Source organism: Telmatherina bonti (assembly GCF_933228915.1).
Source record: "Telmatherina bonti genome assembly, chromosome: 22".
NCBI classification, from domain to species: Eukaryota; Metazoa; Chordata; class Actinopteri; order Atheriniformes; family Telmatherinidae; genus Telmatherina; species Telmatherina bonti.
The window spans coordinates 25230436-25245531 of NC_136631.1; the positions used below are offsets into that span (position 1 = coordinate 25230436).

General features: G+C 39.1%; 1 protein-coding gene across 3 annotated transcripts in view; it reads right to left on the minus strand.

Annotated features, from left to right (window-relative positions):
• The window catches only part of coq8ab (coenzyme Q8A-b), a 13845-nt gene extending 6542 nt beyond the window's left edge, over positions 1-7303 (minus strand). Inside the window, exons 1-9 of one of the 3 annotated variants that reach the window (XM_079262602.1) lie at positions 7127-7303; positions 6568-6721; positions 4112-4408; positions 3924-4002; positions 2398-2469; positions 1619-1744; positions 468-553; positions 240-380; positions 86-167 (exon numbers count right to left, since the gene is read on the minus strand). In XM_079262602.1, coding sequence (XP_079118728.1) covers positions 86-167; positions 240-380; positions 468-553; positions 1619-1744; positions 2398-2469; positions 3924-4002; positions 4112-4408; positions 6568-6702 — 1018 coding nt within the window. In that variant the 5' untranslated portion in view covers positions 6703-6721; positions 7127-7303. Of the gene's footprint in view, positions 1-85; positions 168-239; positions 381-467; positions 554-1618; positions 1745-2397; positions 2470-3923; positions 4003-4111; positions 4409-6567; positions 6722-7041 lie in introns of all 3 variants that reach the window. The other 2 variants (XM_079262603.1, XM_079262601.1) reach the window with 2 other exon arrangements.
• Positions 7304-15096: the final 7793 nt, after the last annotated feature.

Sequence of the window (15096 nt, forward strand, 5' to 3'; positions counted from 1 at the left end):
GTTGACATTAGCGGAGGTTACAAACTCTGCACAAAAGCAGCCGTTATCACACGAAAGATAATAAAAAAATCTCCAACAAGATTACCTTCAGGCAGAGCGTTGCTTAAATTCAGAGCGGTCATGATATTGTTCACGTCACTGTTGATACTCTTGGCAATACCCGGGTACTGAAAGGGAAATGGACGTTTTTGTCTCACTCTGCTGAATAACACATCTTGCTTAAATGTTTTTTATCTCACCTGAATCTTCATGGCCACCTCTCTGCCATCCTTCAGCCTGCCTAAGTGCACCTGACCGATAGACGCCGCCGCAAACGGCTTCTCCTCAAAGTACTCCAGGTTGTCCCGCCAATTTGGGCCCAGGTCGTTGCTGATGGCTTTCTGTCTCAGATGAAGGAAAAAAAAAAAACATTAGTAGAAGAGACTGGGAGTTACCTTTAGTGCTTTCTACCTCAGCTAAAACTGTACCAGCATTTGCTTAGTTGGCATGAAGTCTGCACTCTGCCGGACACGGTCGAAGATTTTAGCCAGCTGAGGGTTGATAAAGGCGTCATCTGGGGAAAATGAAGAAGAGAACAGTCTAAATTAAACAGGCACATTTAGTCCATGAAGTAACTGGAGTAGATTTTACATTGCAGGTTAAAGAATCAAGACAACCTGCTCAGTTTAACACTGACTAGACGTCACAATCATGTCACAAGAGTCACTTTTTCTCTTTTTTATTGGTCACTTGGAGGTAAAATATCAAAGCAACATTAAAATCTTAACCCTGACACAAACTCTTGATACTTTCACAGCTACATTTAGCACCAGTAGTAAACTACAGATACAGAATAAGGTGACTATTTCCAGCAGGTTCATTAGAAGTAAGCTCCCTCATGCAATGTTTAAAGACTGATACTAAAGATTGATTATACAACAACCTTGACCTGTTACCTTTAAAAAAAAAAAAAAACTTCTGAAAATCACCATTAACTGTGTAAATGAGGTGTTTTCACATGTGAGTGGGATCAGGAAACAAGCTGAACCTTGACAAACAGGGGTTTCAGGAATCCCCTGCAGAAAACAGACCGTTAAACTGCTGCGCGGAAACACTAGCAGGGGTTTATCCATACAAAAACAAGCGCTTTGCTCGCTCGCTTCTCATGACAGACACTTGACAGAGGCCCGTGTCGAGGATGGGGGTAAAACTGTGTACTGTAAGCATGCTGTGTCAAGTCAACAGACCTCACAGTCCATTTGAGCCCTGCTGCCTACAATAGCTCAAGCGGAATGACACTTATTGTGTTCAGCTGGCCTGTGGTTTATTTTCATCCATTCTCTATGCTGCCTGGTTCATTTCAGGGTTGCAGGGTTCTGGAGCCTCTCCCAGAAATTATAAGCAGGGTGTGTCCTGGAAGGGTCACCAGTTTATTGCAGGTTTATTTTCAGTAATGACATTTTGTTGCAGGTAAAAGGCTCCTGTTTGTTTGAGAGTGGAACGCCGATGTCACAGAGACTTAAGGCCCATAAAAAACGCTGAATAATGTGAAAGACATTCAGATTTCCAGGTTTGCAGAAGCGCAGTCTGTGTCTTGCAAGGTTTCTAGACCCACGCAAGCACATTCTCTGCACCTCACCTTGAATACTGAGCATCTGTCCGAGTTTAAGAGCAGCGCCCCGAACTTTGCAAAGCGTCCGGACAATTCTTTCAGCGTTGGCTTCAGAGAGGAAAGGATTGGAATCCAGGACAGCCTTTTTATCTCCTAAAAAGACAGAGATGACGTTACAAATCATAAAGGTTGTTCCGAAAAACACAAAGAAAAACATAAATCATTCAAAGAACTTAGAGTTAGGTTGTCCTCTTACTGGTGTAAAACCCACTCATCTGAGTTATCCCACCATTATCTGGCAACGCTCCAAAGGGCTTCCTCTGACATTGGGAATGTTTGGCTTTGTCAAGCACCCCGGTAATGTTCAGCAGGCCTGAGATCAGGTGACCGAGGACAAAAGTCCACAGCAGTCAGCATTTCCAGGGTCTTTAATGGTCTTGAAGTAGTTTTTTCCAAAGTTTTGAGTTGCTGATCTGATCATGTTTTGCATACAAATAATCCACATTTCCAAGAAGTAAAACCATCAGCCCAACCATGACCTGGCAGTAAAAAAAGTCATTCTTTGCTCATGATTATGGGTTAGATTAGTAGATTTAAAGATTATGTTGTTTCCACATACGAGCTGTTATTTTAACTGTTAAATGATAAGTAAACTAAAGGATGTGTGTTGCTAAAGATGTGAAACTAAACCTTTTGGGATTTTTTTTTCCAGCTCATCTCAGAAGAACCAGAACTAATAACTAATTTAACTAATCATTACCAGTTCTCCAACATAATAGTAGAACAAACGGTTCACTTGTCATCACCTTGTTGTTTGGGTTTTAAATTCTTCTTGGCCACCTCTGCGATGGCTCCGAGGCCGAGTCCGACCGCCAGACCTGCAAGAAGAAAACGCTTCTGAGGTCCAACTCTGCACCCGATGAGAGCAGCAGAAAAAGAGGAAGTGATGAAAGCAATCAGCTGCAAGAGGGGGGGGGGGATTTATCAAATCAACACCCTGAACCCACCAGAGTAAGGAGTGAAGGCCAGGAAAGAGTGGAAGAAACAACGGATCCTATTTTAAGTAATCTATCCTTTGCGAAGAGGATGGCTACTTGCCAGCATATTTTAATATTAGCTGGATTGTAAGTTATGCTCCAGAAATATCCAGTACTCTTCTGAAGCAGGCCTGGATGTGTCACGTCTCAGTCAGCACGTCTGGAAAAATGCTGACAGAGGACACGAGGTCAAAGTCTCTGGACGGCATGCACAATCAAGCTTTTCTGACAAAACACTAAAAGTGTAGAGTAAAATATTCCAGTTGTGTGTGTCGCCGTTTGCTGCAAAGCAGAAGCTTTTGTCTCGCTGATGTCCTGCAGAGGGACTTTTTAAATTTTCCACCAACTCTTGCTGCTCTGGAGGAAGCGGCAGCACTGCCAAATTCATTTGCACGACTTATTTGCTTGAGTTCAGTCAAAGCTGGCGGGGAGTTACCTAATAAAATGTCAGAATCATTTAGCACTGTTGCAATAATATTCATCTCATAAATGCCACAAAATTAGACCCTGGATCTTTGAATTTGCAGTCATTTAAAAAACAAAAGCAACTTTTAATTAATTAATCTTGTATTCTTTTGCTTAACAAGTTACCAATAAGGCTGCAGATTCCTTTTAGATTAAATCTAATGTGAACTTGAAGCACATTAGCTGATGAGGAGTCTGGAGGCGGTTGTGTGTAACGCGTCAGCAAAGGCAGTGAGGAAGCAAATACTCAAGAACGTGAACAATGAGGGGTTTTTAAAAGTACAAGAGGAAGGAAATTAATCACAACCAGACAAACACAGAAGAAGTTTAGCGAGGAACCCTGAATGTAAACAAAAAGCACTAAAACTTCAAAGCTCATTCTGGAAACAGAGATGGTTTATGACGTTCTGATTAGAGAGGTTTCCATGCAGGATCACCAGGCCCTGCAGCTGGCCGGTGCCCTGCAGCTGGCCGGTGCCCTGCAGCTGGCCGGTGCCCTGCAGCTGGCCGGTGCCCTGCAGCTGGCCTGTGCCCTGCAGCTGGCCTGTGCCCTGCAGCTGGCCTGTGCCCTGCAGCTGGCCGGTGCCCTGCAGCTGGCCGGTGCCCTGCAGCTGGCCGGTGCCCTGCAGCTGGCCGGTGCCCTGCAGCTGGCCGGTGCCCTGCAGCTGGCCGGTGCCCTGCAGCTGGCCGGTGCCCTGCAGCTGGCCGGTGCCCTGCAGCTGGCCGGTGCCTGCACAGCGCTGCCATCAAACACATCTCTAAAGAGCAAAGAGAGCAAGCGCTTCGTACGAGCTGTAATGTTACCGATACACCTGCAATATCTCACTTACTTCCGAAATTCATCAGCCTTCCTAGCCGAGTGACGGGCACCTTCCTCTCGCGAGCACTTTCACTGAGCTGAAAAGAAAACTTGAAGTTTGAAGGCTAAAGCTGCTGAGGTGTGATGACCACACACTAAATGTCTGGTCAACGTAACAATGATTTGATTTAAATGAGAAAACAGGGAGGGGGAGGATACCACTTGCTTATATTGCTTGACTTCAGTTTTCTTTGCATTTCTTGCTTTTTCGATATCCTCTGATGTCAGCTGCCCCACCGTGGAGTTGTCCTGGTTAAATAGCCTCGTGTGTCCGGAAAACAGCTGGTTCGACCAGTTCCTGCGATACTTCAGATGTTTAGCGCCAGATCCTGCACCGCAGGTCCCCTGGCTGTTATATGTAGCTCCGGTGAAGCAGGTAGCGAGACAAGTGCCCATAGTTGAATATCTGTGAGACTGTGTCACCGTGGCTCTTTGGACGTGTTTGCTGAACATCTCCTGAATGAAAAATAAAAATATGACTCAGTAAAGTAGGCTTTTAGCTTTGCAGGAGTTACAGCACATGACAGCACTCAGGAGTAAATTTGTTAAAGAATTTAACCTATTAAAGTTAATAAATGGAGAAAAAAAAAAAAAAAAAAAGAGCACTCGTAGTCACGCTGTGGAAATCAGCTGCTTCTATATTGACTGTGCACGTGATGTGTTGTGATTTTCCTTTGCTGGCTCTAACACTGAACTCTGAGACACTTCAGATGCATTTCTGGCACCATCGTTGTTTTTTTCTTATCTTTACACTTCTGTGAAGGCAGCAAGGAAATCAGGAAAAGACCCGAAAGTCTTTAAATGCTAAAAGTATGTCTAGGGCTGCCAGATGGGAGGAAACTTCAGACTGTTGAGGCTGATGTGGATTGTGGCAAAATCATGAGACAAGACATCTGAAGAGCTTCAGGACGACCCGCCTGGAGCAATCGGATGTATTACCGCCTGTACCATAAGCTGCACACTGAAGCACACAGAGCTCCATGGGCTAACGTCAAGGGAGCACATGACCACTGAAACAGGAGATAAATGTTGGTAAAGAGTTTACCCTGAAGAGCTACAATTTTTGTGGGACAACGGAAAGCAAAATAAGCTCCATGGAGATGCAGTAAATCGGCTGTTTACAAGTAAAAACTAACATTTACAGTAAAACACAGGGGAGGTTGTATCATGCTGCGGGCTCTTTGCCTGCTGTTACTAGAAACACTGAAGATATAAAAGGAATTATTACATCCTGAGGGTATTGATGTATTTTAGAATGAAACTGTGGTTTTATTGTTTAATATTTTGGTTTTCTCAGCAAGACAGCAGCCTTACACACACACCAGTCGGAACAAAAGAATGACTGAAAGGGCGAAGACGGACTGAGTCACATGCTAAACCCCATGCTAAGAGCTGAAATTTCATATGCAGAAAATAATGTATAAGATATACAAAGAGTTTTTATGACAATAAAAAAGCATCAGAAACCACCAACAGAGAGCAAGTAGCTCCTGGTTGCTTCTCAGAATATTTAGAGGATGTTGTTGAACGTAGTTTTGCTTTTAAAAATCAGTGAATAGGAATAAATAACTTTTATTAAATCTGAATATCTAACTTTATACGTTTCTTTAATTAATTATAAAATATCCTCAATTCCAGACTAACTGAGTGGTGCCAATAATTTCCCCAGAAATTAATACAAAACAGACACCAAGGTGTTTTTTTTTTTTTTTTTTGCTTCAGTCTCAATGGCCAGGTTTAAACAGAGTCTTGGTTGCAACTCATCCACACTGCAGCCTGCACTCAACCTTGTAATCTGATAAACAAGAAATAATGCTAAACTAGCATTATTTCTTGTTATGGCCCTTTCAATAAATCTAGCAGCACAGTTCTGTGCTTTTTCCTCTTTATTAGGTTTCAGTACTAAAATAAAAGAGCAAATATTTACATTTAACAAACCCGTCAATGCAGGATCTACTTGCATGAAAACATGACTCGAGGGGCTGCTGTTAGATCAGCTCGTCTTTTCATGTCAACAACACTTTCTGGGTCCAGGGGGAATACTGACGCTGTCATGCATAATGGGGGTCAAAGCAGCCCAACAATAAATTTTCGCACTGGGGCCCCATCAGGTTCACCATGCGGGGTACTACAGGGGGACACTACAAAGAATCAGGGACAATGGTGGCTTTTCAACAGCAATTATGGCTACGAATGATTCACATGCAGCTGTATGTAAAGTATGGATATGTTTACAGTACGATTCAGCTTTTAGAGGGAACTAGAAAGTCTTAAATCTTCGGGGTTCCGAAAGGTACTGCATTTTGTTTTGGAGGTTTTTTCCACCCACCTAAGAAAATAATAAACGAGTAAAAACATAACACAAATCATTACACTATTAGAAATCAGACTGAATAAAACCAGTTTAATCGTTCACTCCCTGCTTCCCACTTTAACCAGTCTTCCACACAGTGTCTGTCCTGGCCTCATCTTCCTCATTAAACGTTTCACTACTGCTGTGTTGTCCATGAAGAGATGGTGACAGGAAAACAGAAGGTATCTGGGATTGCATGTCAAAGAAACATGATCCCAGCCTGCAGTTGCATGACTGACCAAATCACAGCTGACTTGCTCACCCTGGCTGATCCGGTGGTATGATGGAAGTTTACCAGCCTCTGGTTCCCGGAGCTGCTACGGCCGCCAGCTGGAGCTCTGCTGGCCGCATGTTTCATCCAGTTCAGGCCTCTCCAGACCACAGTGTCTCCTGTCATGATGTTATCCTGCAAAGACCTGCACACAGCAATAACACCAGGCTGAATTAAGTGGAGGAGCTCATTTTATGTTCCCATGCGTGCAAAATAAATAAAGCACAACTACCCATATCATACTTTTGCTTAACAATTTAAACAAACACTGATAAAAGTGTATTATTAACTTGGCTGATAAGAGTAAATTGTCACACACGTGCATCTGGAAAAGCTTTAAAAAACACACACACACACACACACACACACACACACACACACACACACACACACAAGTTGAAACAATATATACACATAAGACTCTGGGAACTTTGCTTAAAACAGAGAAACATAACTTCCACTCACCACAACAATACCCACGTCCTCCCAGCTCAGAGAGCAGCATGCAGCGCAGTCTGCATTGTTACTGCAGCAGAAAGCTGCTGCTCACCTTGTTTTGACTTCACACAATTCCTTAAGAAAAAAAACCAAAAAAAGACCCAACTCCAGCGAGGCAGCGGAGTGGACGACACGCGGAGGGACACGCGTGTTTTCTCCGAGGCGATCCCAAGGGATGTTTAGCAAACACGATCCAATAAGACAAAGTTCATCCGCGGATCTGACTATCAACAACCCGCCGCGGTGCAGGAGACTCCGCCAGTCGCAGCAGCACACTGCCTGCGTGTGACCGCTGACGTGTCCACCCAGGGCGGTCTGTGTGCTGCACGCGCGATGCGTTCAAGGCTTTCCCGCCGATTGGATTTCTGAAAGTCACGTGTGAGTTGACTGATCGAGTTGTTTTTGTAAACAATTTAAAGAGGGTAGGTATTTGTTGTACACGTATACGTGCAAAGAAGAAGTTTTACTAGAGCGTTTTAAAGAATTAGAGTTATATTTGTACAAAAAAACAAAACAACAACAACTAATAAAATGTTCATAAAAAAAAAATAAAAAAAAAATCCAACAATAAAAAAAATGTAAATTTATCTGCAAATAGACTAATTATTATTATTATTATTATTATTATTATTATTATTATTATTATATGTAACAATAGTTATAAGTTCACATAGGTGGGTCCATGTTTATTTTAGAGGTGGCTCATGCCCCCTGGGCCCCCCATAAAATCTGGCTCCCAGGTGCCATACCAAGACTAAACCACTGGTGCAGTATACCCACTTCTTTTTCAGTCAGCATTGAGTATACCCACTTCTAAATCCCCTGTGATGATGCTTTTACAGTTACAAATGTCACTACACATGTAGCTACGTCACCCAGCAGCTAAGTTAAGGTTATCTTTACTACACTGGTGCAATTAGTCACAGCTGCATTAACTTTAGCCTGAATATGGACAAAATAAAGCTATATGTGTAAATGTCTATGAGCCTCTCACTAGTCTGTGTGTCAGCATTGGTTTAGTCATTTCATAACTCTTCCTCCCTGAAACCGAAGAGCAGAAATTATGTGACAATGAGCAAATATACTGATGGATTTTTTAAGTAGACGAAATCGAGTCTTACATGTCACGTTTTCTGAAACAACGTTTTTCTGGGCTACTTTTTTTGTTTGTTTTTAAAACAAGGACAAAAAATTGAGAGTATACCCACTTTGATGGACTACTATACCACTAAACAGACTAAACAATCAAGCAGCATGTCATGTACTTATGTGATACTGGTACTGCATATAATATCATGTTTACCATTTGAGGGTGTAAAAGTCATAAAACCACCAGATGGGGTGACTGTACAAAGTTAAGCAGCCAATAATGCAAAGCTCAAAACAAGCTCAATTTTAATCAGTTGGTTTTAAGTGTTTATGCAGCAGTGATGAAAGACATACAGTGCAAGTTAATCTTAAGTAAACAATCATTAATTAAAAATATAATTGGTTGTTTGAGTTTATGAATTTAGCTTTAACACTAAATTTTCCCTTTAGTTGTCATAAGTTATATCCTGATGTCCGGTCCTGTTTTTAAAAATAAAATATATGCAATAATTAAATTACAAGCAATAAACACTGTTGAAAAAATTCCTAAAGAGCAGCTTTTCGTGAGCATTTAATTTGGGGAACTTGCCTTTTCCTAGAAAAAACAACAAGTGAACATCAGTTATTGATCTCAGAACCAGACCGATTAAATCGGTCACAAACTGAAGTGTTAATCATGGTAATGCAGGTTATTTGTTTAGCACTCTTCAGACCAAAATAAATCCACTGTACTTTGCCACACAACAGATTACAGGAGAACAGAGGGAAGAAAATGGAATTACACAGAGATCAGATAAAAGGTCTTAAAGGTCATTGCTGGTGTGCTTGGGAATCACCATCCTGTTGCCTAATCCAGTTTAAGCCTAGCTTTAACTGTTGGACAGATGGTCTCACATTTGCTTCCAAAATACCTTGCTATACAAAGTTCAAGGTCAATTAGACGGCTGCTAGGTGTCGAAGTCTTGTGGCTGCTAGACAAACCCAAATCATCATACCTCCACCGCCATGCCCTGTAGTTAGAATAAGTTGTTTATGCTGGTATGCATATTTTTTTTTATCTTAGCATGGTGCTTTATAATGTAATTAAAAATATGTAAATGTACCCTGAACAGCAAACTACCATATCTTTGCTGTTTGAGAGGTGCTCAACCTTTGCTAATGATCAGTTAATCAATTTACTTGGCATCATCTGGCTGCTACACACCTTCTTAATTCCTACAGTAACAGAAAAGCTGTAATTAGTTTGTCTGGGGGGTTATTTTGTGATCTTTTCCTGTAAATTGACTTGGGTTTTGGAAATAATGAATTGTTCCCTTATTTTATTTATTTATTTTTTTTTGTTTTAAGACCTAGTCAGGGCTATGTTAAAATATAAGTCAAACAGCATCTTCCTGGATCAATGCTTTTTTCATTGCATTAGGAAAGCCTGAATAAAGTCCATTACAGTGGTCTATCTGTAAGATAAAGCTGTGCAGCAGTTTCTTTAGAGTGGACATGAACACTGACTCAGCCTAATCTCATCAGGCTCTCTAAACATTTACACAAAATCACATTGCACAACACAATTTACACCCTAAAATGATTAAGATTTATTAATTAAAAAAAAAAACATATTAGATACTAAAACATGTAAGGAAAGGAGGGAAACAAAAGCAAGTAAATGTGTGACATGCTAAACAAACAAAATGTATGAAGCAGTGGAAGGACACTTGCCAGCTAATTTGGATAGTAACACCTATATGATATATTGCAGGATGTGATAGATGTGATTTATGACTCTCAGAGTACATCAAAACTGACAGTACTCTGCTGAGGCCTGGAGAAGATAAGTTAAGATTTATTTATTATTTATTGCAGGTAAGTACAATGAAATCGAGGAAAAACACAAAGCTGACAGAAAAATGAAGCAAGAGAGAGAGGTAAAGGATCATCTGGCTTGTGTGATTAGTGATCCAAAACCCTGATGAAATGAGGTATATTAGTACACATATATACATAACTTACACATCTATGAAGTCATTCTTACTGATCTATGTGACAAATCTTCCTGAATGCAACCTTTTTCAGAGTGAGCTTTGCTTATTTTAGCAACACAACAGCAAACCACATTCTTTAGACAACAAAGAGTAAAATATTAGTGCAACACGACATAATCAGTATAAGTTATTCGTAATAAAATAGTAAAAACTGTAAAAAAAAAAAAAAAAAAAAAAAAAAAAAAAATCAGCAGCATTACTGTTCTCAAACATTTTAAGTTTTTAAAATAATAATTTTTAGTGAATTTTTACGCACTTGAAAGAAGCACTATAAGTGAGAAAACTGAGGAAAACAAATACAGTTATCAGCACCTCTTATCTTTTGAGTTTTTTTGGTGCAACATTGAATGCAACACAGCGGCAAAGATCTGTTGCATCAGTGACCGTTAAGAAACACTCCTCAATACAGCTTCCTCCTGCAAGTTAAAACGCCAAACTGTTTCTGTATTTCACATTTTTAGAAAATGATTGCCAGATTTGCAAATGACATGTCTCAAACTGAGCAATTATTGGTTTGTTGCTTAATTTTTACATATTAAAAACCCTCCTTTTTAAAACTATGATGTTCTGTACTATTTTTTTGTAAAGAATCACAATTACAAGAATCTCCTTGATGATGTATGATGGCGACATTACCTCAAATGCTGATGATCTGTGATTGATCCAGACTAATTAGCCAATGATCACATCAGTCATTGTTCAGTAAAGGATGAAGCAATGCCACTGTGTACGCAACATAAAGATTTTCAGCTGAAAATGTTACTGTTGACTGTAGTTTCCCCTCTATCATAGCAGGGGAGAAGAAAAAGATTTTGTTTTATAACATGGTTGGTGAGCCAGGGAACCACAAGAAATCATTCCAGATAGCTGTACGTTTGATTATCTGGAGCCAGAATCTCTGAACAGGTTGGCAAAATGTGAAAGTATCTGTCAATCATCTTTTCAGTGCAATGTGAATAGATATTTGATCGTGACAGATCCATCCTGAGCATCTCTTGTGCTATATGAGTTCTATGCAGAATTTTGAATTGCATTGGTTGGATATTTGAATTGATAGCCATTTTGTTGGTGTTTGAACATATTTGTGACCATTTATTTTGATTAACATTGCTGGATAAGTCTGCCTCCCATTTTGATGTTGAGAGAGAGATGAAATCTTTTAGCTTTGATAATTATCTATATAATTTTGACAACAACTTTGGGACATTGAAATTCAAGAATACTGCTATCCTGATAGATAACTTCAAGTTTAATTGATCAGGGATGTATTTCTTATCTATAATGGATTTAAGTTGGTGGTATTCTAAAAATTTGCTGCTGGCGATTTCATGATGTGGAAACATCAAGTAACAGACCATTTTCATTTTGTATTATATAGTCCACTACCACCCCCCCCCCCCCCCCCCCCCTTACCCTCGGCTCATCTGCTTTTTAAGTTCCGATAATGGTCAATTTTCTTTATAGGAGATTTTGCAGGTGGTGTTCAGTTTTCTGAAAGGTGCAGCTGATTTTTATTTATTTATTTTTTTTAAGATTGAATGTGTCAAACTGGTTATTTTTACCTGTCTATCTAGTGTCCCTTTGTCCATGTTCCCACTCTTTTCTTCGCTTTTTCCCTTTCCTGTTTACTTTCTCCTTTCTTTGTTCACCAACCCTCTTGTCCAGCATTACTATGTACATCTAGCAACAGAGAAGTTTAAAATAAATAATAATACTTAAATTTTCAGAAAAGGCCTTGTATTATAAAGTTTCTTTTGGCAAAGAAAATTTATTTGACATAACACAAGAGCCAGATCGCCATTCTGCTTGTTATGATGCTTGACAGTAGGAGTAAAAATAAATAAATAACTAAATGGGCAGGTCCAGTCTACCTAGAGCTTGCTAGCGTTGTAGTTCTCCAGAAATAAAATAAAAAATGTTGGAAAATAATTTTAGTATGGCTTTACCAACTCTTTGAGCATGACACACTGAGCCTGTTTACATTTCCACAAAACATCTGCCAATCTGATTTTTGGAGTTATCAGATTATTCAAATGATCATGCAGACAGTTTAATCTGATTATGCTTCATCAGATAGCAGCACTTAAGATAAAATTAAATCTAAATGTAAGGCTTGAAAACTATCAAACTTCATAAATAAAGAGGATGCAGCAGTTTTCAGTGGATTCTGTTCACAGAGTGCCCAAATAATTTTTCTCTCACTGAAATAATACCAAATTTGCATTTTTATTATGGCATGCTGAATAATTTAGCTGTTTGTGCACACAAAGCAGAGCATTTTCATTCCATAGATAAATCTGTTTGTGTTAACATGTTCATATTTTACAGCTCTAATTTTTTGACAGTGGTAACATGTTGTATCATAATCAGTAGTAAAATAGCAGTACTTTCGTAGTAGTTTTTTGTCGCATCACTTTTATAAATATAGAGTATGTGCACATGCACATAGCGTCAGACCATTACCACATACTAATAGCAGTGACGTATCCAGAAAATATTTTAACGTGGTGGCCAAGATAAGACAGAAGTTAGTGTATCTACTGGTCAAACGTTTGCACACACTTTCCTATTAAATCCATTGGGAAAGTGTGTCCAAACTTTTGACTGGTACTGTATGCAGAACAGTACATAAAAACAACTGTAAATGGCAAAAAAAAAAAAAAAAAAACCAAAACAAAACAAACAAACTTGAAAGAATTTTTTGCAAAGGAGAAAAGATCTTGGTCACTGTTGATCTGTGTTTAATTTTTAATAAAATACTCTTTATTCTGTGAATTCTGTTGTTCTGGTTTGCCTATGAGTACCATGTCTTTTATATTAAAAAAAAAAAAATCACCAAAAGTAAATTTATAAATAAATATTAATAATAAATAAATAAATAAATAAATAAATAAATAAATAAATAATAATAATAATAATAATAATAATAATAATAATAATAATGAATAAATTAATGTCTTGAAGTAATTTTTTCCCCTTTGAAACCAACATCTGTTTGTATGGTCTTCAGACTTGGTGTCTGAGTTAAAAACTGCTTTTATTTTATAGCTATAACAAGCTATTATAATTGGCTGCATGTAGGTTGAGACCATAGACTGTATATAAAAAGATGGATGTAGCCTCCGTGATGTCACTCATATGTTTCTGGAGAGCTGAATTGAAGCTTGGTAGGCGGTTCCAACCATCGCCATCTTGGCAGGGGCATGCCTGTCATCTCGTCCAGAAAATACAAATATGGGCAAAGAGGTGGAGCAGAGAGGGTGGCTGTGATTGTCATAGTGGATGTTTGACATTGAGCGAACTCTGAGCTTTCTGTAGCTAAGAGGTAATCTAGCTAACCCGGAGAAAACAGGAGCTAACCAGCTAATGATGGTAAGCAGGCTAAAGCTAAGTCACATTGTTAATTGGCTAAAAACTGCGGTTGTTCTACGTTCTTCTGAATTGAAGCAGGAGATCGGGTGTCAATCAAAAGGACACGGCCTTAAATACGCCGAACTTCGAGATTACATTTAATGAAATGAAATGAATTAAATAATTTTATATATATATATATATATATATATATATATATATATATATATATATATATATATATATATATATATATATATATATATATATATATAATTATAATTATTATATATCATATTTATAATTAATTAATAATAATTGATTGAATTAAATTAATGAATTCAATTTATTAAATTTATTTTAAACGGGAGAGTTAGAAAAAAAATCACTCCCCCCACATTTGTCATGAAGGTAAACCTGACCGAAAAAGGAATTTTGAACCAGGCTGTAAACATGTTTATTTCTGCTGTGAAGTTGGTCTTTTTAACATGGGAGTCTATGGGGATTTGCTCTGTTTTGCAGCCAGCCCCTAGAGGATGAAGGGGGAACTGCAGTTTCATGCACTTCTGCATAGGCTTCACTTTTAACCGCCGGAAAGCCAGTCCATCTTTAAAACATGATCTATGGCTGAAACTGAGTTGCAACTGTTGCCAGGCAACATACAAACAAGTCATGTAATCTTTGATAAAATCAACTGAGAGCAGGAGAACAATTTGGCGTTGCTTAGCAACGGTTATAGGATGTTCAGTTGAAGGGCGGAGCCTAGTTTGCTTCCATGACTTTAAGATCCTTTGTGACATAAGCATTCCTATAAATACCCCCTGCTTTTGTCAAGTCAGTACACTTTGAGAACACACCTCAGTACGCATCCCGATTTCAGTCTTTGAAGAAAGGAAACAGATCAGTTTGTTTTAACAATGGAAAGTAAATGGAAAACTGTACGAGATATCAAGTTTGTCATTGAAGAACCAAATGCAAGTGGATATGAACTGCAAAAGAAACGACGCAAGAAAAAGAAGCGTTCGTCTACGGGGCCTGTCTGGGATCTGCACCTAGACTCGATGGGCAAAACCTATGATGACTATCTTGACGAGTTTCCTCAGCTACCAAAACTATCTAACAGTCCATCAACTCTAAAGGACAAAGGTGAGTCCAACTCCAGTGTTTTGCTGAACAATGAAGACTTCCCTGCACTGCCAACAAAAACATCTGAAACCCATAAGACAAATACAGACAACACCAAGACTGATGTTTGCAAGGACTCTTGTGCAAACACAAATCAGTCTCTAGCAGAGAAACATTGTGATATGAAAGAACTGCATATTCCCACCATGAAGACAAGTGTAAATGAAGACCAAGGTAAAATCCAACAGTACAAGAAAGTCAAGGCACATACACCATTGGTACCTAAAGCGACGGATGAGTCTCTTCTGGGATCAAACTCTGTGGAGAATCCCTCAAAGGTTAAAAACCTGAAGAACCACCCAACAACTTTTGGAGGCCCAGAATCCAAAATCCCAGTAGAACCCATTGCAAATGCAAACCA